At 39.5% G+C, this 24,316-nt stretch overlaps 1 protein-coding gene across 5 annotated transcripts in view; it reads left to right on the plus strand.

Annotated features, from left to right (window-relative positions):
- grid2 (glutamate receptor, ionotropic, delta 2) overlaps nucleotides 1–24,316 on the plus strand; it is a 631,716-nt gene that overhangs the window by 547,157 nt on the left and 60,243 nt on the right. For all 5 annotated transcript variants that reach the window (XM_039803350.1, XM_039803353.1, XM_039803352.1 and 2 more), the window contains 2 exons: nucleotides 3,469–3,607; nucleotides 10,027–10,222. In XM_039803350.1, the coding sequence (XP_039659284.1) occupies nucleotides 3,469–3,607; nucleotides 10,027–10,222 (335 nt within the window). The remainder of the gene's footprint in view (nucleotides 1–3,468; nucleotides 3,608–10,026; nucleotides 10,223–24,316) is intronic.

Consider the following 24,316-nt stretch of genomic DNA (forward strand, 5'->3'; position numbering starts at 1 on the left):
GGTCAACATTTTTTCTTTGTTGTCATGTATCCTCATGATGACGTTGTAGTCAGTTCTGGGAATAGATTTGTTTTTATACAAAACGTACATATACATACATACATACTCACATAGATATATTGTTTTGCATACTAATGACTCAATTTGCTCACCAACTTGAGGGGTTCGCTGACTGCCGGTATTTTTCCTCAATAGTGACATCCATCTGGGTGAATTCCCCTGTCTGAAAGATGGTTTTGATAGAGCAATATACTGTAGTATGAGAGATGGGCTGATAACACAATACACTGTTTGAAAGTACTCAGTTTATACAATGGTTTTAATAGATCAGTGAAGCGTGACTGTAGGTGCATGTATATATTATGTCCTTTACTTAACAAAAGGAAGATGTCACTATGCAGCACCTCATAGGATATTTAGTTTTAACTTCCAATGTAGCGCTCCTTTGGTTCAGCTTTCCCCCTGAGAATCGAGTCTTTTTGTGATGTTGACTATGGGTCACCTAAATGGCCAACTGTAGTTACTGAAACTTGAAAAGTAAATAATTGCACCATAAAACTATCTATGCTTTTTATTTACTACCATGGGCGTAGAGTGAGGCAGACTCTGACAGCATGACAGAAACATAAAGAACACAAGCACACCTTACTATTTTTGCAACATTTTAAGAGCTGATGTCTATGGACATTTTGATACCTTTAAAGTCAAAGCCAGACCAGTGTTCAACTCTTCATGTCAACGGCCTTTCCAGTTTTATTGAGCTTCATGAATCCAAGTTTATGCAATATCTTACAAAGATGCCACATCTGTCTTTCTCTCTCACTCTCTCACAATCTCACTCTCTCTCACTCTCTCTCTCACACACACACACACACACACACACACACACACACACACACACACACACACACACACACACACACACACACACACACACACACACACACACAAAATGACTTCTTTTTTCAAGTCTGTTGTAGTTGATCTTGATTTGATTCATTCATTGTCCAGAGACAGAGAGAATGATAAAACGTCTTAAAGGACCCGCCTTCAAATTTTAGGACAGTCAGATGTCGGAACTTAGCAGAGTCATTTTCCCAGCTGTATAAAGATTTTATAAAAGTCACTTGTGCAGCCAGAAATCAACATGAAAAGACTCCACAATAGTTTTTTTTTTCTGGTAACTTAATCGGTCCTTCATGGATATTGCCAGTATGAAACCCAAAATCCCTAAATACCTTCTGCGGGTGGAATGATTCACAAAGGTCATGTTTTAGAAGCTATTGAAGTCCAAGATACTGCAGTCACGGTTTAGCATATATTTGGACACTTTTGGCAGCCCACGTTATGAGAGAAAAAGCGCCTGTGCCTGCTGGTTGCATTCATTCTTGGAAACGATTCAATTCATCTTCCCCATGGCAACTCTGCAGTCATTTCACATGAATAGTTAACTGCATAAACGTCATCAAAAATATTATTTACATATGTATTTTTTTTTTAAGATTATTTTTTGGGCATTTTTAGGCCTTATTCGACAGGACAGCTGAAGACATGAAAGGGGAGAGAGGGGAGTATGTCGTGCAGCAAATAGCCGCAGGTCAGAGTCAAACCCGGGACCGCTGCGTCAAGGAGTACACCTCTATATATGGGCGCCCGCTCTACCAACTGAGCTATCCGGGTGCCCATATCTACTATATTTTAATTGATAGTCTTTTATTCTAGTGTATCTTTCTCTGAAAACTGTGATACAAAGGCAGATACTTTGCATTATTTCCCATATGTAGTATATGTATTTATATGTAAGATTAGAAAGCAGGTGGAAAGTCATAGACGCAAAACATAAAGTTACTACTAAACAGGTTTACAGGTTAGACATTGCACGTTTGTATTGTGTGTGTTTTTGTATCCGCATTTGCATGTTTTCTCTGTTATTTTCTGTATCGTCTGATTTCAATCTAGGTTAGGATACCTGATCAAATAAATGGCACATGAAATGAAAAAGCATGAGTTCATAACCACAATGCTGTACATGTGACTCTCTGCAGGGAAAACACTCAAAGAACCATACAAGATCAACACATTTCACAGCATGAAATGATAGACATATGGGAGAATAAGACAGGCAAATATACAAAGGGATTATTTGAACTAAATATATAGAATACAGTATGACGCATTACTCTGCCTTCAGGCTCTTGGTAAAACCTGATGTCAAAAGCAAATGTATTGCCTGAGAAAGATACAGTGAACCCACAGAGCGAGAGGGAGAGAGATACCAAATTTGAATTCAATCAAATGCTATAAGCAATGCAGAAAATGCCTGAAAAGGAAGATGTAAAAAGCAGGAAATACAATGGCAAAAAAGAACAAGGGACATGAGATGAAAGGAACATGGGATTACGTGGGTATATCACATACAGTATATTATTGAGTTTGGACTAGAGAAAGTGGAAGAGATGAGAGCAATGTCTGTTGGTCTGAGTCGGCAGTGATCCCCTGCTACAAGGATGAATGAGGCTAATTTCTAACAGGCTGCAATAAAGGCAGTGAAGAACAGCTCACTGGCTGCAAATCAATCATTATTCCGTGCCTTTTTGTGTATGTGTACATTAGGTATGCATACCTAAATGTGTGTATGCATGATTGTCAGTAAGCTTGCATAAATATGTGTGTGTATAAATAGATAGGCCAGCCCACAATCTACCAGAGCAGAATAGAAAATCTAAAGATAAGTGTGTGCCATTTTACTCCATGGTTAATGCACAAATAAATAGATTTTCTTTTTTGCGAGCACTAGGGTTAGAGTGACAGCCATTTTTGAAAGCTCACAGAGAGCCGAGGCAGTTAGCTTTTTACTGTAGCACAAGAAGATTGCAGAGGATAAGGCCACAAAAGCTGTTTATAACACAAGACAGAGATAAAGAGGTTTTATATGTGAAGACGGACAAGCCACTTTTCATTGTAATATGCTCCAGGCAGCATTAAATCCTAATGGGGAGGCTTGACAAGCATTTACACATCCTGTTCGGATTGATCAAGACATTTTTTTCGAGATAATTCATTGCAATGGAAGGTTACATTTTTTTAACTTCTGTCCAAACAGTTAATGCCTGCTGGTGTTTTGAGAGTGATTGTACTGTATATTAAAACATTCCCAGAGTTAAACACAGTCTGCACAGGCCACCTTTACCTCAATATATAAATGTTATCACTTATTGAAGATGTATTTTGTTGATGTCTTTCTAGAAAAGCATAGATTGAATTCTCTGCGGTGCCTCCCACTTTATGCCGCCATGTGAACATCAGATCTGTGCCAAAGCATCAGATTAGATCTTTCAGGATGCGCTTTGCTGTTTTAACAGCTTTTCCTCCTGCAGCTAAGAGTTGCTTGTGTGCGTTGACGTGATGCCTTTTTTTGTCTGTGACTGTGCATTTGTTTAACAGTCCTCTTTCTGTCTTTCTTCCTAGGTGGAGAGGTGCCCTACACCACTCTAGCTACGAGGATGATGATGGGCATTTGGTGGATGTTTGCTCTTATTGTCATCTCCTCGTATACCGCCAACCTAGCAGCCTTCCTCACCATCTCACGCATAGAGAACTCCATACAGTAAGTATCCAACGGATTAGTTTTTTTGTTTTTTATTTAACCTTTATTTATACAGGTAATCTCAGTGAGAAACAGGGTCTCATTCTCAAGAGAGACCTATTTGGGACAATACACAACATCAGTTAGAGACAGACAAACAGATAATAACAGTAAACATTTTGTCCTCTATTGTCAATAGTGGGAACCGTGCTGGCCTCAAAATTTGGTTCCATGGCTTTAGTTTCTGAAAAACTCTGTGATACAAGAACTGAAACCCTTTAACTATTACATTTCACCAGTATTCAGTTATACGTTAATGCAGCACGTGACATCTACACAGTACAAGCACAATATGTATGCGTGCAATTATACACACACACACACACACACACACACACACACACACACACACACACACACACACACACACACACACACACACACACACACACACACACACAATTACTTCCCTATCCTTTCCATCTATTCTTACCTCCTCCTTCACTCCATTGTACGATAGTAATTTCCTGTCTGCCTCAAGTTTAGAGTGTGTGTGTGTGTGTGTTTGTTTGTTTGTTTGTTTGTTTGGTGTGTCTGTGTGTGTCTGTGTGTTTGTTTCCCATGATGAAGATAAGGAAGATAAGATAAGACAGAGAGAGAGAATGAGGCCAAGTCTGTAAGAAAGTGTTTCTGAATGTTTCTCTCAGGTTGAAAGCAGAATGTCTATCAAGGCAATTGGCAAAGCTTTCTACCCCTTACACACACACACACACACACACACACACACACACACACACACACACACACACACACACACACACACACACACACACACACACACACACACACACACACACACACACACACACACACACACACACACACACACACTTATTTCCCTAAGCTCTGTGCCCTCTGTTTATCTATCCTGTGATAATATGTTTGCCTGCTTCTCTCCTGGTGGCACAAGGAAACGCTCATCTTTCATTGGACTAATCAGCATACTGAAGCATCCGCTATGCCCGGCAGTGCCACAGTTAATTGTGCTTGGCTTCGGAATAAACAACATTTATTTCTCTAAATCTCATCACTATCTGTCTCTTAATTTGTTTCTGTCAGTTTGTCTCTATGTCTTTTTCCCTCTGTTTTTGTTCTTTTTTAGCAGACCTCCTCTCTCTTCATGTGGTCTATTTTTCGCCCTTTATTCCAAGTCCTTCTGTCTAGTCCCTTGGAGAGTATGTAGAAAGAATTACTTTTCTTATTTTCTTTTGTCTGTCCTTTTTTTTTTCTTTTTAATTTGCTATCATTAATGAGTACCTCTTATAGTTTACTGACACATTCAGCATCTATTGGGCTAATTAAGGATTTCCATAAATTTTAATGCATTATCTTTAATGTGTTGACTCTTCTGGGGTCATTAGTGGCATAATTAACAGCAGCATCCACATGCCCTTGGGTCTCCAAAGATGGGTGGTGGGGTGAGTGGTGAGAGGGAACACACCCAAAACAAACTGAGAGGAATCGTAAGGCATAACGAAACCTCAATGGAGAGTTGAAGAGAGTAGCGTGTGATTTTGTGATTAGCGTTCACTTTTATCTGATGAATACTAGATTAACATATTACGCAGATGTAATAGAGCAAGTGGTTTTGTGAGTGACTGAGGGAGTGAATTAGTTAAGTATGGAAAAGAGCAAACACGCAAATGCACTGACTGGAAAGGACGAGAAGGCCAGGGAAGGATGGAGGCATCGCTCGTCTCTGTGCCTCAGTTAGCCGTCAGGACAGACAGGGTTTTTAAGTATTAATGCCCTTGTTTCATCCTGAAAATGAAATAACAAGTGAGCGTTCAGAACCCTCTCTGGACTATTTCACGCTTGGATGTTTTTCCTCAATTTCAGTGTGAATCCTTTAGGAAAATAGTGAGGGCGGTGGAGAATGGCAAAGAGAGCAACATACAAAGAGAGAGACAAGAGAGTGGAAAGAAGCAAACAGAGAGAGGGGAAGGGTTTGGGTAGTGGTGCTGAGTTCAAATGAGAAATGGATTTTGGAGAGGTAAAAATGTGAGAAAAGAGGCGGCACCTGTTGAGAGAGCAAAGAGATGGAGCAGAATAATTGGTCAGGATGTGAAGATTGAAAGACGGATGGAGTGTTTGAAGCTAAAAAGATTCCTTTCCTAGCTCAATCTCACATAGAATCTGTCATGTGTTATGGTTGCTAATAAAGTCAATCAAGTGTGTGTGTGTTTGTGTGTGTGTGTGTGTGTGTGTGTGTGTGTGTGTGTGTGTGTGTGTGTGTGTGTGTGTGTGTGTGTGTGTGTGTGTGTGTGAGAGAAGTGGCTGGTGACTGTTCTGTGTGCATGCATGTCTGTTACATCCCAGTGGTCAGCTAAGACAGAAAAAATGCTTCCATTTTTTAGCCGCTCATTTGGTTATTTAAAGTCTGGTTATGGTTATATCATTTGGTTATTTAATGTTTTCTAAAGGGCCATGAAGTCAACGTTTACTGTCACCCTGCCACATTATCGCCCTCTGTTAGTGAAAAAGGGATTGTAACGCCATTGTCCCTTTGACAGTTTATGATAACAGTAATGAATGAAATAATGCTTTAACAGTTTAACAGTCGTGGAAAAACTAGCTACTGTAAAAGCAAAGAACACACATATATAATGAAGAGATTATAACACATTGCTTCAGGGTGACCAACAATAACACATAGAAAATGATAATCAATAATAAAACCCCTCTAAATACTTTATTATATGATGTAGGTCGCAAACTCCTCCAATATTTACAAATAATGCAAATATAGGCAAAACGTCAGCAGCTCCAGAATGTAGCTAGCCATACTCTAAAGACCATGTTGTTGTTGTTGTTTGAGGAAAACAGACTCTTCAGGTTTAGGCTTCAGTCGGCACAGATTGCTGCTTGTTCAAGTTTGCTCAGGTGTCTCCTTCAGCATCTATTTGTTAAAAGGTTAATAAACTGATCAAGGCTCTTCTGCCTTTACCCAAATTAATTTCCCTCCAGAATAACATAGCCAAGATCATCTTTGTCTTTCGGCTTCTGATGAAAACAAAAGCCCATCCTTTGACTCTCCGCAAGGACTTACGGAATACTTTTTGTTAACCTATTTCTTACACCTGAGGTGGCATAGCAACCCAAGTCACACCAACAAAAAAAGATAAATATGCAGCTAAAGAAACACACTCACTAAGTTGTATGCAATGTTCCCCTTAAAGGTTACAATGTTTTTAGCTTTCCCTAAAAGCAGTACTAATACCAGTAGCTTTCACGAAGATGACCAGATGACCAAATATGCAGAGCCAAAGATGTACACACAGAGATCATACACACATATTGTATACACTGATAAACATGCAATCACACACACACACACACACACACACATACACACACACACACATACACACACACACACATATATTCAGCTGCTGTTCACTCAATTTCTTTGCTTATTGGTCTGCATAGGGGTAATATAATAGCAAAATGAGCTAGCATACACACAAGACAGAAAGGCAAGTGTGTGCAAATGCATACACACGTACACACATCAGATTTGCATAAAACATTTCCAAAAAGACAATTACAGTAAAGCACATAATTCATATATGCATATCTCCATAAGACAACACACACATAGTAATAAATCTTGAGACAACCAATATCTGTGTTTTTCTAATTAAATTCCAGACATTTCATAGCGTTGGAACAAAATATTGTAAACACCTCATGTGCTATCTTTGTTTTTGTCCACTCCTCCAAATGTTCCTTCTTTTTGTCCAATTTGGGAGCATAACTGGAGGTGGAGTCACTATGAACCTGTTTTAATTAGGATTTTTTTTTTGTCTCAGTAATATCTAAACTCATCTTTAAGACATGACAAATTACTCCCTGTGCCTCCTACACATGCACATTAAATAACAAGCCCAGAGTTACTACCCAGTGAAACCAATTCACAAAGGGGGAATCCTGGTCAAAGAGTGTGCTGACAGGCGTACATATTCTCAGGGGAGTAGTGGGGAGTTGAGATTATTAAGGCCAAAGATTAATTGACGGCAATAAAAGATTCATGTTCACAGCAAAGTTCATTAAAATCTTTAAAGTTTTTCTTTTTCTTTTCTTTTAGAGCAGGTCAGAGAGCTAGTTGAAGAGGGATTGAGAGATATATTGAAACTGCAAGAGCTGTGACCCCAATAAGAAGTCTGAATGTGTTATTTTGGATGTGTGTGTCTGTGTGTGCACTGCAACCTTGTAATAATGCAAACAGTACCTACTTATATTTGTGCCCATTGTTAAATGTGCTTTGTGGGTGTATTACAACTGAATTAATGAAGTAAGATACTGTACACTTGTTGTTCTTCATTAAGCAGGACAGGTTGAGAGTTTTTGTACATGTTTTGTTTCACAAATATGTGTCTTTCAAATCCATGGGTTGTATTTAGCAGCCATTTAACAAACAAACAGTAATTAGTTCCTGTAATGGTTCTCCATTACATTTCTCAGCGGCCAAACTCTTTGAGAGGCAACCCAAGCACTGTTGCGTTATAATTAACAATAGCTTGTGTATTTCCCCAGAGGTGGCAATTTATGGGTGAGGGGTAGAGTGAGAGAGAAAGGACTAGAGAGAGAAATAAGAAGAAAACAGACTGACTTGTGTTTGTTTTTTTCATTTCAACTTCTTTGTTAGTGTCTCCCTTTGTGTTGATATAGTTGTAGATATAAACTGTGTGCAGTTAGCCAAGCCATCTTGCTCAGCACTGTGAGCTAAGCGAGTGCTGCTGTCTTGACTGCTTTCCACCACCATTTGTCTTACATTTGTTGGTCATGGCCAATTCCCATTTTTTCTATTTGTCAATGTCAATTAAATGGTGCTGCCAACTCCCACTGTTGGCCCACGGAGAGTTTACATCCACATTACTCATTTATGGGGAAGAGAAAGTGAGAACCATACAGCTGGCCACTTCATAAAAACTTGATGTGCACTGTCCGATGCCCTCCCTAGACCTACCAAGACAGTTACAAAGGTTTGTCATTCACTATGTCCCCTCATGCAAACATAAGAGTGCCAAGCCAAAAACACCACAGTAAGGCCGGCTGCACACTGGCTGCATGGCATGAGCGTGGTGTTTCTGTTGCGTGTCAGTTGCATGGCAGCTGCGTGGCGTTTTCTATGTCTTTACACACCAGAAACGTGTTTGACGCGGCGCTGCTGCTGCTAGCCTTGTCTGTACACATGTATGTTTCCCACTGATAAAATGAAATACCATATTAAACATAAATATATACTGATTTGATTACAGCAAAGACAACGTTGGCAGTATTGATGGCAAAATAGGCAGAAGAATTGACTACTGTATTGACAGGTGCAATATTTGAAAATTATTTATCATTATTTTTTTAAATTACATTTATATCTGCATTTATGTCAAAACCTAGAGACTTTCAAACATCAAAATGTCATTTATTAAATGGATTTGTGTCAAAATGACATATAAATTCTTTTTCGTATTTTGAATGGAAACGCGTATCGCGTGAAAAATAGGCGTCGGTCCTATTTCTAGCATGCACGCGTTTTCGGCGAGGCTCAAGCCGCGCCTGAGACGTGCGTATCACGCAGGCAGTGTGCAAGCTCTAACCTGTTAACATGGGAGCCGAAATAAAAAAACAGACACGCCACGCAGCTGACACGCTCACGCCACGCAGCCAGTGTGCAGCCGGCCTAAGGGATTTAATTTAGATAATTTGGGTGGGCAAATGCCTTGCTTCTTCTATGTTTGTTTGTTTGTATTTTTACTGGCTGAGGTATACAATAGAGCTCTCAGGGTAATGTGATTGAGTAGAAGACCGAAACCCTTGTGTAGTGTCCTTAAGCAAGGCACAGCTTTAGGGCTGCTGTTTACCAAGTTTACTTGCACTCTGATCTCCCTCAAGTTTACACCTACACCCCAAAATTGCCATCACAAGTAGTCTTTTAACTCTCTTTTGCGTCAATGTGATTAATTACTCTTTTCACTTGAAAGGACATGGAGTCTGCTTATTTCTTTACTGTCAGAATGTGCTATTGATTTATTCCAATAGACTTGCTTTTTTCTTTACAATGTTGGACAGGCTGTTGTAGGATGTCATCATTCCATCATTGCAGTAGATGAGATAGCAGTGTAGTTCGGTATCTGCTGTTACTGTGGATACTTGTTGCACAGAGAACATGCTGTTGAAAACAGGGCATTGTTACTACATGCACCAAATGACAACTACAATGTGACTGCAGTATCACTACAGCAGTAATACCCAGGGGATGAACTGAGCCCCATGTGTCATGTGAAGCTGAGCATTCAGGCAGAGTCTGCATGGTGCTTACAGTGAATAGATGGCTGTAAACAATGTGAATACTTACTCTTTCACCACTTGTCTCTCCCTAGGTCTCTCCAGGACTTATCAAAGCAGACAGAGTTGCCTTATGGTACAGTGTTGGACTCCGCAGTATACGATCAGGTGCGCTCCAAGTCTATGAACCCCTTTGAGAGAGATCCCATGTACTCCCAGATGTGGCGGATGATTAACCGCACCGGAGGAGGAGATAATAACGTTGAGGAGTCAAAGGAAGGCATTCGCAAGGTAGGTCTTTACTTTTTTAATTAGTTGTCAGCTCCAAGCAAAGGGCTGTTGACACATGTAAAATCACTGTGGTTAGTAAAACAAACATTGGAGTCGAAAAGACTCCTGTGATGTGTTTTGAATACGGGTACCTGGCAGAATGGCGGCAACATCAAAGCAAATATTCATTACTTGGTAAAGCATTTAACTTAAACTCATCATTTGCCAACTTTTGACCTTGTCATTTTTGAGAACACACTTAATTTGGTTGTATTGTGAAATAAACTTGAAGGGCAAAATAATCTTTGAGGTTGTCACATGTATGACTTATAGAACACGTCAACACGTTTTTACAGTTTTAAAATAAAGACAGCAATGGGTAGAGGATCAAATTTTTTATTCTTACCTATCAACATTGACTGTTTACTTGACATGAAAATATTTGATAGTATATGATGGCATTTGCCCTGAAAACCAGGTGAGTCTTGTGGTTTGATCACACTACACAAAATGATCATGCATCCTTGCTCTCCCAGAGAGCAATTTCACTTGAGAGCATTGCTGCCCAGCATTATGTTAAATGTCCAAACCAATCATAAAACAAGGCATGTGACAAAGGCACAGCGTGCGCGAGTGCTGTTGTCACTGAATAACATGGGCATCTGGTAAATAATGTCACATTGCTTTACCAGTAAGGATGAGAGATAAAATGTCTCCTCCAATGGAATATATAACACACAATATTTAGCCTCTTTTGTGATAAAATGTGTTTTTCTTTGATGATTTAAAATTAGAAGTTTATATTCTAATAACACCCATATATAAGGTACACTAAAATCAAAATCACTCTTCTGTTTTTTTCCATACTCTTATCATTGTATAGAGTATATCAAATATGCATACTGTTTTAAACATTCAGCAAATTGAATATTCTAATACTATACAGTATATCCTGTTGTACACTGCTCAGCCTCAGCTCAGCCTCAGTCCTGTTTTGATATACAGCTCATGCTACAGGGCCATCTGTGTTGATAGGGAATAAATCTATCTAAATGATGTTAACGATACACAGATAACGCGCGCATGGTTAAATACTTAATTCCCTCTGTGATTACCCAGCATCATAAATACCTGACTGCTGCTTCTCATTTGCACACATCCCGCTTTCTGTTTGCATCGCCCTTCTCTCTCTTCCATTGAAGGGCTAACTTTATCACTCCTCCTTCTAGAATATATTAGACTTGAACTGAAGCCAGCATTTTGAAGCATTGGAAGTGTTGGGAGGAGTGATTAAAGTGGCGGGTGTTTTTTTTAAATGATGGGATAAATGCAGCACATAACAGCATATAAGCACACAACTATTAACACTCACTCGCACACACTGCTTGTTGGCAGACGTGTTTATTGAGCACATATAACTATTAATTACTAGTGTGTCAAGGATCATGTATATGTCTGTATTTTTATTGCTAATTAGAGCTGTTTTTGACACCAGCAACTTGACAAAACACACATAACCTCTGATGTAACTGAATTTGCATGCATATGTCTGTATTTTATAGTTTGCAATTATTATTTTGTTATTAACAATTTTACATAAAACATACAATTTCAAAACATATATAGATATAATTATTTTGTATGTAAGTATCTGTGAGTTTTAAGTATCAATTTCAATCAATTTGAACACATTCACATTACTTTAAGTAGTTGTAAAAATCCTAAAATATTGCCACTTTGAGACACAAAGTAGAAATCTGTCGCCATATTGACCTTGGCATAATATTTCGAAATATATATACAGAAGGATACTGTTCTCACAGTGTCATTTGTTGACATTGCTGCATAGGTTGACAAGTTCTAAACCGTCTATAATAATTTATATTTCAATAACAATAACTAAGACAGCTTTATGCCACGATATGCAAAACACCACACATACCTTGTACATCTTGTCAACAACACCTGTATAAAGTTTTATAAAAACAGTTACAATTTATTTTAAATGTTGCTGATCATCTTTCTTTTTTTCTTCACAAAACACCCTCATTTGACTGCTGACTCTGGGAGGAGGGACTTAGTTCCGTTAAGCATTCATTTAGACTAGCTCCGTCGGAAAGGGAATTTGATTGGCTACAATCGTCATGATTGACGTGTTGATAGCCAATGACAGATTATTGTAACATGGCTGCGCAGAGACATGGCAGCGCTTGCTGGACGTCAGGGGCTGTCCCGGTAAAAAACTAAACAGAAAAAGGTGGAGGTAGTTTCATTTTGTAGCCAGCAAACTAACGAAAACAAGCATACCCAGCAACACTGTGCAGGAGAATGAGAAAATCTTCCAGATGAACAAGTTCCCCTAACAAAGTTAGCAGACAGCTAGCAAGACAGTTAACGTTGGCAGTGGACTCCACATGACAATATGTAAAACTTGCATTAGTTTTTTATAATTAGAAAAAAAAATCAAATTTTGATCGTTGTACAGTTACGGACTAGAGGAATATAAAAAAGCCAAAAGTGGACCCAGATTCAGCGTTTAGGACCAGCTCACAGGTAGGGAATTGTCATGATTTCTTGTCCCTTGCTCATTAGCAGAAGCAGCACTTAGATTATGAATCATGCTTTGGTGATTATGATTTCTGTAAAATAAAGTGAACGATTGAATTGCGGAGAATCAAACTGATCTAACGATGTGTAGCATGTTCATATTGACACAAGTTTTGAACTTTTGCGTTTAATGCTTAATGTGAAACAGGTCTGTATTTATGTTACCAGTTCGCCGGGGACCCAGTGGGTTAAGCATCGGCTGCAAATTAAGGCCCTTGTTTTATCAACCTTGTACACACAAGTAAGCCTAGCGCACTAGTATTATTTAAAAATAATGAGTAATGTGTAATTCATTATTTTTTATGTGTCCGCAGAAAGAGTGATGGCAATAGTGATAGAAACAGAGTCAGAGTGAGAAAACGACAGTTGGATGGTTCTTTAAGTAGTCACTGACACAAGTCATATTAGGTTGCTTTTCAATGGCAGCAGTGTGAGAGCAGGCAGCAGTGACAGAACGGGATGAAGGGCTGGTCATAAGCAGGATGGAGAGAGCGTCTGGTTTTCATGGATACATTCTACATTTCTACAGAGTAGCAGCGGCAGCTAGCACTGCACAGCCGCAATAAGAGATAACGCAAGAAGGAGGCAGCCCTTCCCCTCTGACTGTGTCTCTCTTGGGTTGATGTTTTTTTTTTCCTCCCCTGCATCTCTTTCACTGCACCACCGATTACTTGCAAATGTCTGCTTTACTGTCTTTCTACGTTCTGACACTACTGTGTTTCCCTAACTTTACCGCCGTCTTTATATTTTTCTCTTTCTTTTTACACCTCTCTTTATATTTTCCCTTTCTGCACCTCCCTCTGTATCTCTGTCTGTCTCATCTACACTGTGTTAAAGGCTACAGGGTGCACTCTAGTGGTACACTGATGCCCATCCCTCTCTCTTAGCTGCATTGACACAAGCTGATGTTTTCTTTCTGCTGCAGTGGCACCATCAATGACACTGTTGCCATGTTTGATTTCCAATGCAACTCAAATTGTGTTATTTAATGATTCCTAAACACGGTACTGAAAATGTACTTCAGTTTACTTAGTCAAATACTTGTTATATCCTCATCTACATTTAAAAAAAATTGCTAAGATATAATTTTACCATGGAGCTTGTCACATAGAAAAAAAGAGGTCAAAAGCCTGACAAACACTTGAAAATGATCACATAATAAATTCCTTCAGTGGAGGCTTTCAACCTGTTATGATTTCTTCTTATACTGACAATATATATGGAAGCCACCTTGAAGAGTATTTTATAAGCTGAAGGCTATTTGGAAGGCCATGATGCGATTAACAGACCCCATGAGTCAGTCAGACTCAGACATCTTTTGTTCTCTGTCTCGGTTTGATTTATTTGGATGTGTTTGTCTTCTTCACACCAGTCCCTTTGCTATATTTGATTCCTGTTGCTGATATATTTTTCCCGTCAGTGTCATGCTCTCTCTCACTCTCTTTTCCCGATGCTGCTTTCCCTCTTCCTCTCTCACTTTTTCTCTCGGGTAAGAGAGCACAATAAACCTCTTACTCCTCTCTGTCAGCGTCGTCTCCTCTGCACTATGGATTTTATTTATTTTTCAGTTCAGTTTCGATCCCTTGCAGCAGAATAATATTATATGTCAGAATGGGTCAGTGTCTGAGCTGTTTCTGGTATCACTCACACACAAATGTGCACTAGGCTTGTGCCGATTGCCGATCTTGCATGCATTGATACACACACAAACACGCGCAAAGCCAGTGAAATGCTTGTCACGGGGAAATATATGTGTCTCCCCCATTTCAGTCAATGATCAAGGCTTTCAATAAACTAAGAGGTGTTGCACCTCAGACTTGATATCTCATTAACTTGGTTTCACATACTGTATATATCAAAGACAACCGTGCTGTATGTCACTGTTTGACATAATGGCGTCTTCATTTAATGCAATGTGATCTTCTCTATTTATTCTTGCATGGTCTCAAGAGGGAAGAGAAAGTCTTTTGTGTGTGTGTGATTTGGGCAAGCCTTTCAGCTGAGGAGCTCCTGACAGCTCAGCATTTGACTGTTGTGCTGACTTGTAAAAGTAATGACTAAAATTAAGTATCAATTACTTACCCTCTTCATTACTTAACCTCTGTACCCACTAGACTGCAACTTGTAAATTACTGACACAGACCATAATGGGATGTTCTAATAATATAAGGCATCATATTATTGTCATAACAAAAATCATAGTGAAAGTAGAACATGACATCTTCCTCTGCTAAAAATATTAAACAACCAACCAGCTCTGCAGCATCCAGGACTATGTCATACTGTTTTTGTGTTTGTATAATATTAAATCAGTGATCATATGGTGAGTTTTTTTGTGATTGTTGCGGGCAAAAATCCTTGATTGTGCGGCACGATTTCTTAAAAAATGCGATGCAATATGCGGGATATTTATGCAATTTTATGCGATGAAATTGCGGGAACTTGCGAAAACTGCGGTGTGATGAAAAGGAGAAAAAAAAGTGATTTCCCCCAACACACTGCTTTTCAATGTTCATGTCGCGTAATTACGTCCCTTCATAACGTTCCCATGGCAACAGGGGAAAATGGCTACTCTTGTGTGAAGTAAACGCAACATTTTTCAACTTTTTGCAAAGATACAGTACAGGCCACAAGTTTGGACACACCTTCTCATTCAATGTGTTTCTTTATTTTCATGACTATATTTACATTGTATTCTCACTGAAGGCATCAAAACTATGAATGAAAAATGAATTATGTAAAACATGTCTTATATTTTAGATTCCTCAAAGTAGCCACCCTTTGCTTTTTGATAACTCTGCAAACCCTTGGTGTTATCTCAATGAGCTTCATGAGGTAGTCACCTGTTTTCACTTCACAGATGTGCTTTGTCAGGGTTAATTTGTGGAATTTTTTCCCTTATTAATAAAAAAGCAAAGGGTAGCTACTTTGAGGAATCTAAAATATAAGACATGTTTTCAGTTATTTCACACTTTTTAGTTAAGTACATAATTCCATATGTGTTCATTCATAGTTTTGATGCCTTCAGTGAGAATCTACAATGTAAATAGTCATGAAAATAAAAGGAAACACATTTGAATGAGAAGGTGTGTCCAAACTTTTGGCCTGACTTTTTTGCAACGAAAATGCGGGGATTATGTAATCATGCAAGCCCTGCATATTTTGGCTGGAAATCGGTAATTTATGCGGCGAAAGTGCGGCATATTTGAAAAAATTTGTCCGATTATGCATTGAATTATGCGATCGCATAATCATGTTTTTCTGGAGGGACTGCACAGTGTGTGATTTAAGAAAGCATGCCGGCATTCCTGAAGCAAAGGATTTGTGACATGTAGGTTGGCGTCTAGTGTGTTTGTGCGTGTAGTCCCGCTATGCCGTCCCTTTTACACAGACACTGATTCGCAGTTGCTACCCCCCAACGCCCCGCCCCCATTTTGTGTCCGTACCTTATAGAACAGAATGGTGAGGTATGTACAGTATGTATGTATGTATGTGTGCGTGTATACATTTATACTCACATACACACTTAATCTAAAACAACTACTAAAACCTTCACATTTGCATGCTTATGCACATACATGCTGGTGTACACACACACACACACACACACACACACACACACACACACCGACTGAGCTGATGTAAGTGTACCTGTGTGAATATATGACAGCTATTCTCTGTCAGGCCTCAAGAGTCTCTTATGACTGCTGAGTGATTTTAGAGTTGAGTGGATTGCCAGTTTGAGTGATTTTCTGTCCATATGATTTTCTGCTGCACTATGGGAAAGATCCACTTTAGAAAGTGCGTCTTTTCCCAAATGTCCTTGCACTCTATGTATTATTATTACTCCCAAGCATCATATTGATGGGCAGCTTCTTAAAAATGAAAAACACTGTAGCATACTGAAACATTTACTGCAATGGTAACTGAAATCAAGGCCAGAATTAAAGAAAGCAGGGTAAAGGTCCGTACTTAAACTTAAACGTATTTGATGGGTAAATATGACCACAGTGAATTCACTGTTCTTCCAACCTTACCCTCGACTGATCAGCTTTGAACAGGACAATGAAGCCTTTGGCAGAAAATGGATACATTTTAAATTTCACCCATGCATATATCTAACAGACAATCAAGCCTGAGGAACAGAAGTTGTAAAAGAGGGCAGACTGGCGTGTTGCACACAGTGAGTGTGAAGTTCAATGCCTCATGCATATGTACATATTGAGATTATACTGTATGGAGGACATTCACCTCAGCAAAATCACTTTTGCATTTCGGCTGTCATTTCTAAAACTCCCCTTTTCCAAGGAAAATACCCATTTCTTGAATTTGAATTTCAAATTTGTTTTGGTGTATTACCATGCTGAAATGGATCTGACCCGTTAAGCGGATAAGGTCACACCAATCAACAGATGCACACAGGGTCGTTGTATTATCGCTTATATTCAATTGATGTGCTTTAGGCATGTGCCTGTGTTACGTTTTGACTGATGACACTCATGTCACATGGATTTAACTTTTCTGGCCACTGTTGGCATAAGTTTCATTGACACTCCTCACACATACCTGTTTTACATGTTATATAATATTATTGATGATGGAAACTGTCTTCACTTCTCTCACATATGCTTAACTCCATTCTGGAACAAGCCCATCACTTAATATCGCCCTATCACCATCTGCCCATTTAGCATAATGTCTCCAGAAATTATGATAAAATATACCATCATTTCTTCCCCTCTGCTACATATATCTGTAATACTGGAAGCAAGGAGCTGTATAATGCAAGGCTATAAGCTTTCACCAATTTACCATAATGACTTTAGTGATGATGATTAAGATTAGCCTGATTCTTCAGATAGAGCTATCCACCAGATAGAGCTGATGGTAAATCAACCAAGACCTGTTTAGATCCTTCAGCTTTGGGTGAGGCCATCACGGCACTCCCGAGGACGATTGAGACAGAGCAGAGGAGAGATGAAGGGAGGAGGGAAAGATGATATGGATGGCAGATGGGTGCTCGGGGAATGGGCAGGGGGAAATTGGGAGATTTAGGAAGGTGGAAAGAGAGAGATAAGGGGGGAGCAAGGGACTAAAAAAAAGAACTTGAGATTGAGGGAGATACTGTAGATGGTCGAGAAAGGAAAGAAGAGCAAGGAGATGGAAGGATGGATAGAGAAACAGAATTTGTGGACAGGGACCTCGATGGAGTCGTAATGTAGGAAAGGAGGATGGATGAAATGAATGAGGAAAGAGAGGAGATTAACAAGAACAAGCACAGAGACAGAGGATGTGGGTGAATTTGAACACCATGTTTTACTAATACATAAATTCTTTATTTTCCTATTGTTTTAATGGAGTGTTGGACGCATTAATCAGTAGGGCTAAAAGCCATTAAAAAAACAAGCAATCAAACATTAGAGAGAGGATTTGGAGAGACAGACAGAGAGAGGCAGGATTTGTACGATTACAGTACAAATGAGGCCTCTCCTTCAGCAACAATGATGTGTGAAGTGGCCCGGGTCATATTTTCCCTCACTGTAAAACTAAATTACTTGTAGCTTATATTATTATTTTGACATAAGAGGCAGGAGAGAGAAAACATAAAACACAGAAGAAGAAAAAAAGCAGGGATGAAATGTGGATGCTGGATGGATGAATGGACAGGCAGAAGGAAGGAGCAGAATGACTAATACAGAAGGTAGTGAGGGTGATAAAGGGAGGCAGATAGAAGAACAAGGAACAGTAGGAAGAGTAATAGGCATGCTGGTGAGAATGATGACAGAAGTGTAGGGAGAGAGATGAATGGTGGAGTGAGGGTCAGAAAGTAAACACAACAGAGAGAGAAAGAGTAAGCTTTGGGAAGACCGATGGTGAGCTACCACAGACCCCAACCCCTTTATCGTCCATCTTCCTCTTCTCCCTCCCTTTCTCTGTCCTCTCTTCCATTTCTCTCTTCCCTCCAGCTCTCAACTTGCTACTGTCCATATTTTCGAATGTAAAAACCCCCACATAAAAATCATCTAGATGGGTCTAAAGATTTCGACTCTGTCTTCATTAACGGGTCTACCAATGTGAAGCAAGGAGGATGGGGAAATATGTTGTTTAAGAGCACATCAATGTGCCTCACCCCAGATGTCTTACTGTGTGTGTTTGTGTGTGTGTGTGTGTGTGTATGTATGTATGTATGTGTGTGTGTGTGTGTGTGTGTGTGTGTGTGTGTGTGTGTGTGTGTGTGTGTGTTTGCGTGCTTGTGGCGGTGGGCTGTCAACTTAGAGAGGCCTCTCTAACACCTGTTTACCCTCAAATCACAGTCAGCAAGAGATCTGTGGGCAGCAGTGCTCTCTCTGTTTTGTGTGTGTGTGTGTGTGTGTGTGTGTGTGTGTGTGTGTGTGTGTGTGTGTGTGTATGTGTGTGTGTGTGTGTGTGTGTCTCACACTTCTTTAAGGACCTCCTGCCAACCAGCTATTGGTCAGGGAGTTGTCAAGGTTACCGAGCAGGGTGACCTAGCTGTGTCCAGGTGACAGATCTCAGTGTTTGTGATTCCTCTCCCTCTCTGTTTGAGAGACTTTGACTTTTCATGAACAATGTTTTTAGGTCTCAAGGTTGCCTAAAGCTATGTGACTTGTCTATCTTACAGCAGGCCCACTAACGTGCAATCCTTGCTGTGCTTCCTCTTGTCGTCTCTTTAATTCCCTGCATTCATCCCTTGCTTTCGTTAAAAGTACTGATGCTTGTGGTATTTTTATGTCTGAGTGAGTGCGATGACATGGTGCAGTTACACAAGGGCTGGGGCAAGACCCATTCCATTAGATTTTTTTTTAAATTAATGTCATATTTATGTGTTTGTCATGTATTTTATTGGATTTGAATGAAATCTCTGCAGAGGCATAAGCTGGCATGATATATATCTGTCACTGTGCCTGAACATGACTGCTGCAATATCCTCTGTAATAACCCAGCCTCTGCTAAGACCAGAAAATGCCTTTCTGGCTGCTGAGCTCTCTCATTTTTTTGTTTTCTAGTAGTGCAAATCACCCTTACACAAAAAAAGAGAAAGCCCTCCTCCTGCAGAGTCTGATAGCTCATTAGGATTCAACACAACAAGCCCAAACAGCAAACATATTTCCCTGCTGTTACAATTCTCTGCCTGTGTGATGACAGAGTTTCTGTATTGTGACTCAGATTCAAGGAGAGCAGATGGAAAGGGGAGTACAGAAGAAGGAAATGAGGCAAAATGTACTCAAGATATTAAAGAAAGGAGATGGTAAGGATTAAAAGAGACATTTTTTTCACTAATTGTGGTGATTGATACAAAATTGGCATGTTTGCTAGAGAATGTGACAAATCGGGCTGGAGTCAAGAGACGGGGTAGAGAAAGGAGGGAAGTAAGAAGAGGAGATAAGTATTGACTTTAATAACAGCAGAAAGAAATGAAAAAAGGGAAGAAGGAATTAATTATATTATCTATTTCTGTCTATCTTCTACTTTTTTTTATCTTCCCATATCTAATAATGAAGTCTAATTGCCTTTTTATCTGTCTCTCTCTCTCTTCTGCCTGCCACAACTCAAGAATCCATCTGACACCCACACAATTTTCTTACTCTAAATTCTGTTCTTTTTCACTCCCTTTTCTTTTTTTCTCTCTTTTTCACTTGCTCTCTCTCTCTCTCTGCCTCTGTTTTTCTCTCCTGTTTGTCCTGCGCTATAGCTCCTGTGTCTGTAATAATTACAGCAGCTAACAAGAAAATCAATGAAAGTCATCAGATGAAGGCAATTAATGTGCTAGTTTATTGCGTGTGTGTGTAGGTGTTGTGTGTGTGTGTGTGTGTGTGTGTGTGTGTGTGTGTGTGTGTGTGTGTGTGTGTGTGTCTTCTAACTTAGATAAACTAAGATTGGGAGTTGAAATATTCCTAAAGGGACATACTGGTATACTTGTTTATAGAAATGATTACAGAAACAGGTATGTGGCTACTCTAAGACAAGAGAGCAAGATGCAAGGAAAGATAAAAAAAAAAAAGTATGCAGATCTGAAAGGAAATTCTACCCTACTACAAAAGCAAAAAGATATCGGGCCCATCATATTACCATTGCCCCCCATCAAATAGAAAATGTTTCCCTCATTGGTATACATAAAAAACATGTATGTTCTATATATAAAAGAGTAACTTAATTGCAGGGTTGAACACAGTGTTTCACTGCCCTCTCTAGGTCCAAGTTTCCTCTTCGTTGGGTGTGGTCAGAAGTGTGCTCTGTTGCACCCGTCACAACAGTGATGAAACAGTGTAATGACACACCCGAGACTACACTTTTATATAACTGCAACAAAGTGAGAAAAGTTGCTGTTAAAGCAGTTTAAATAAGTGTCCAGTGCTGTTGTTGGAGTGGTGAGTCTTGGCAACGAGGATTCAGGCATCAACCAAACACTTTTGTAAACCTTACTAATGTATTTTCAGAACATTTTAAAGATGATTAATAAATAATAAAACAATTCAGAGAATAAAGGATGGTGTCTCCGGTGCACCTGTAAACCTGTGTCGGGACCTTGGCTAAACCTATTTTCCAGCCCCTGCCCCAGTGTGTGTCTAGAAGCTTTCCTTAATAATGAGTTAACCTAAAGTTGTTTAAAATAGTTATTGTATTAATTTGGAGGTGGAGATCGAAAATGACATTATCCTTGGTTTCCAGTGCTTCTTGTTATAAAAATTCATGCTGCCAGGCAACCAAGTTTGCTTAAAAGTATAGAAGAGGCTAGGGCTGTGCAGAACATAATAAACTTCTCATCTTTCCAACATGTTTCATATTCATTACTTGATCCAATGCTGAACAAAACAGGAGAACATCCATTTCAACTTCTACTGTTCCTGCTTGAATTATTATTATTGTTCATCATTCATAAACTCAAACTCAGCTTGTTTTGCCAAAGACAAAGGCTGTGCTTTAAAATTTTATTAAAAAGTCCTAGTTGAACTCTTAAACAAACTTTTAAACAAAGATACAACTCAGTACATTAATACTATTTGTTATTGATCATACAGTAGGGCTTTGACTCCGAACTTCGTTATTCGAATATCATTCGAATATTTAAAAAAATTGTGATATTCAAACGAATATTAGGCAGCCCTTAAACTTCGAACCTGTTATGGGCATTATTTTTTGTAAATGTGTTTGCTTGTAAAAGTTGTTTTCAGTTCAGATTCCGAGGCTTTCTCACACATTTCAAAATGTAACCTCACGTCGCGGCGACGCACGTCTGGTAGCGGTGCATTCCCTCCTAATTCTCAAAGAAGGCAGACTTGCCCAGGGCCAGGCCAGCTCGGCGGCATCTTTCTCCCGTCGCGTGCCGCTGTCTCTCCTACCTACACCGGCCCCCCACCCTGTTCCTTCTCCTCTTTCTACCTGCCTGCTCAGTGCTGCTGCACATGAGGAGAGAGCACAGAGGGGAGGGCGGGGCTGCTCCTCAGTCACACAACAGAAGAGAGAGGTGACTGTTTTGGCGGCCACAGGAGAGAAATAAATTACGTGCTCACTGGACAATACTGCCGATTTTTTTTTTTACAGAAAGTCGCTGTCTTTTCTACAGAAAGTCGCCAGATTTGTCGCTAGTTGCTTTTGTGAAAAAAAGTCGCTAAGGGGGTCTGAAAAGTCGCTAAGTTGGCAACACTGCCCACACACACACGCCGGCTCGACGCACACAAGTATAAACATCAGACCACTTACGTAGGCTACGGTGAAAGCTCAGAACTTCCTGTCGAAAGCATAGTGTTTGTGTTTAATCCAGGGTCTGACTTTTAATAAAAAAATATATATAAATAATATTCAAATATATTTGAATATTAATATTAATAAACAAACGAACTTCGAATATGATTTTTGGGCAAAAGTCAAAGCCCTATCATACAGTGGGGTTTTTGAATTTAGTTGAATTTTATTTTTACAGCTCAGTAGTGATGAGTGTTCAGTCTGGCAGAATGATGCTGCTCATTATGCATTCTGCATGATTCAAAAACAGTAGTTTGACTCTGATTACTCTGACATCCCTTTCCTAATAAAAGACCTCCAATAACCAGTTTGCAGCTTTAATGACATCCTTCACACCCTTACTCACCTTAATGAGCAAGCGAAGGAAGGTAGACGGCCATGTTTTGCTAGAAAATAATCAAACGGGCAGCACATACTTATTTCAGAGAAAATAAGCAGAAGAAAACCTTAAAGCAATGACATCGCCTAAAAAACAAAGAGATATGTGTAACAAAATATCGATTTTACAAGATGGACAAAGGCATAAATTGGGATAGGCACTAGGCTTGGGCAATCTCAGTTTTTTTTCAAATCATCAGGCTACAACATGTAATTGGACATATAGTATTATGGATATGCGGAGCAGCTTTTACTTTCATCAATGAAACTGACTACACCGGCTCGACTTTCCTGCCTCCTGCTTGGCTGACCTGCTGACATGCTTCTGTGTTAATAGCGTCTTGCTTTGGTAGCTCGACTCAGTTATTTTTGTCGGCTTTTAGCAGCTAATCATCCATTTTACATTAAAACGTTACACTAGTACTCAAGCACTTATAGCGATCTCGTGTTAAAGAAAAACTCAGGAGCAGCACAACTCGTTTAACATACGTGAAGAATGTTCGGGAGACCTTGGTGACTTACATTTAATGAACACTCAATTGAGGAGACAATTAAGCAGGCAGTACAGTTTTAGCTACTTTAGTTTAGCAGTTAGCGGTGGCTTCTCTCTCTCACTCTCCAGCTCTCTGTTGATCTCTCTGCCTCATAATGTGATAATTGTACATGTAATAACTGTAGATTATTCCTTGTGTTGAAGGCGAAGCGCCGCACCAGGGAAAACCGATTGTTAACGTTATCTGCTGTATCTTAGCCCTCAGTAACGTTAATCGGCTGACCATGTAGCTCCCGTCCCCTGGCAGCGGGAAGCCAAGGGAGGCTGGGTAACTGTCCGAAAGGAGCACAGCACATCATGTGTCAGATCCATGGAAAAGAGACGGCAAACTGGTTTGTGATTAACGTTGGGGATTTTAAATTCACTTGTTGTTCGTGCTGATTATTGTGGCTCAGCGGGTGGACTTAGCGCTCCACCAGAAAATAAACAGTAGGGCGTAGATTCTAGGTATTATAGTTCTAATAGTAAGTTAGTTAAAATCGCTTTAATATATGCGTAGGAAAAACCAATCGCCGATCATTCCGTTAAACATCGATATACGATCTGATTGCCAATCGGCACAAGCCTAATGGAGACCTCAATTTCAAACCAGCTGTAAATAAGATTAAAGTTTGTTTTTCGCTGTCTTGGAGTCTTTCTTTTTTAAGAAAGAATACAATCTAAATACAGTCCAAGATACAAACATATACATCATTAGTAAATGTGTAGTCCTGTAGAAGATTAAAATGCACTCAGAGATTGGCTGAGAGAAACTTAGGAGAAATTAGGCCTATAGAAACACAAAGAACAAAGTTGTTAAACTCAGACACCATATA

Source organism: Perca fluviatilis, chromosome 6 (assembly GCF_010015445.1).
Source record: "Perca fluviatilis chromosome 6, GENO_Pfluv_1.0, whole genome shotgun sequence".
Lineage (NCBI taxonomy): Eukaryota > Metazoa > Chordata > Actinopteri > Perciformes > Percidae > Perca > Perca fluviatilis.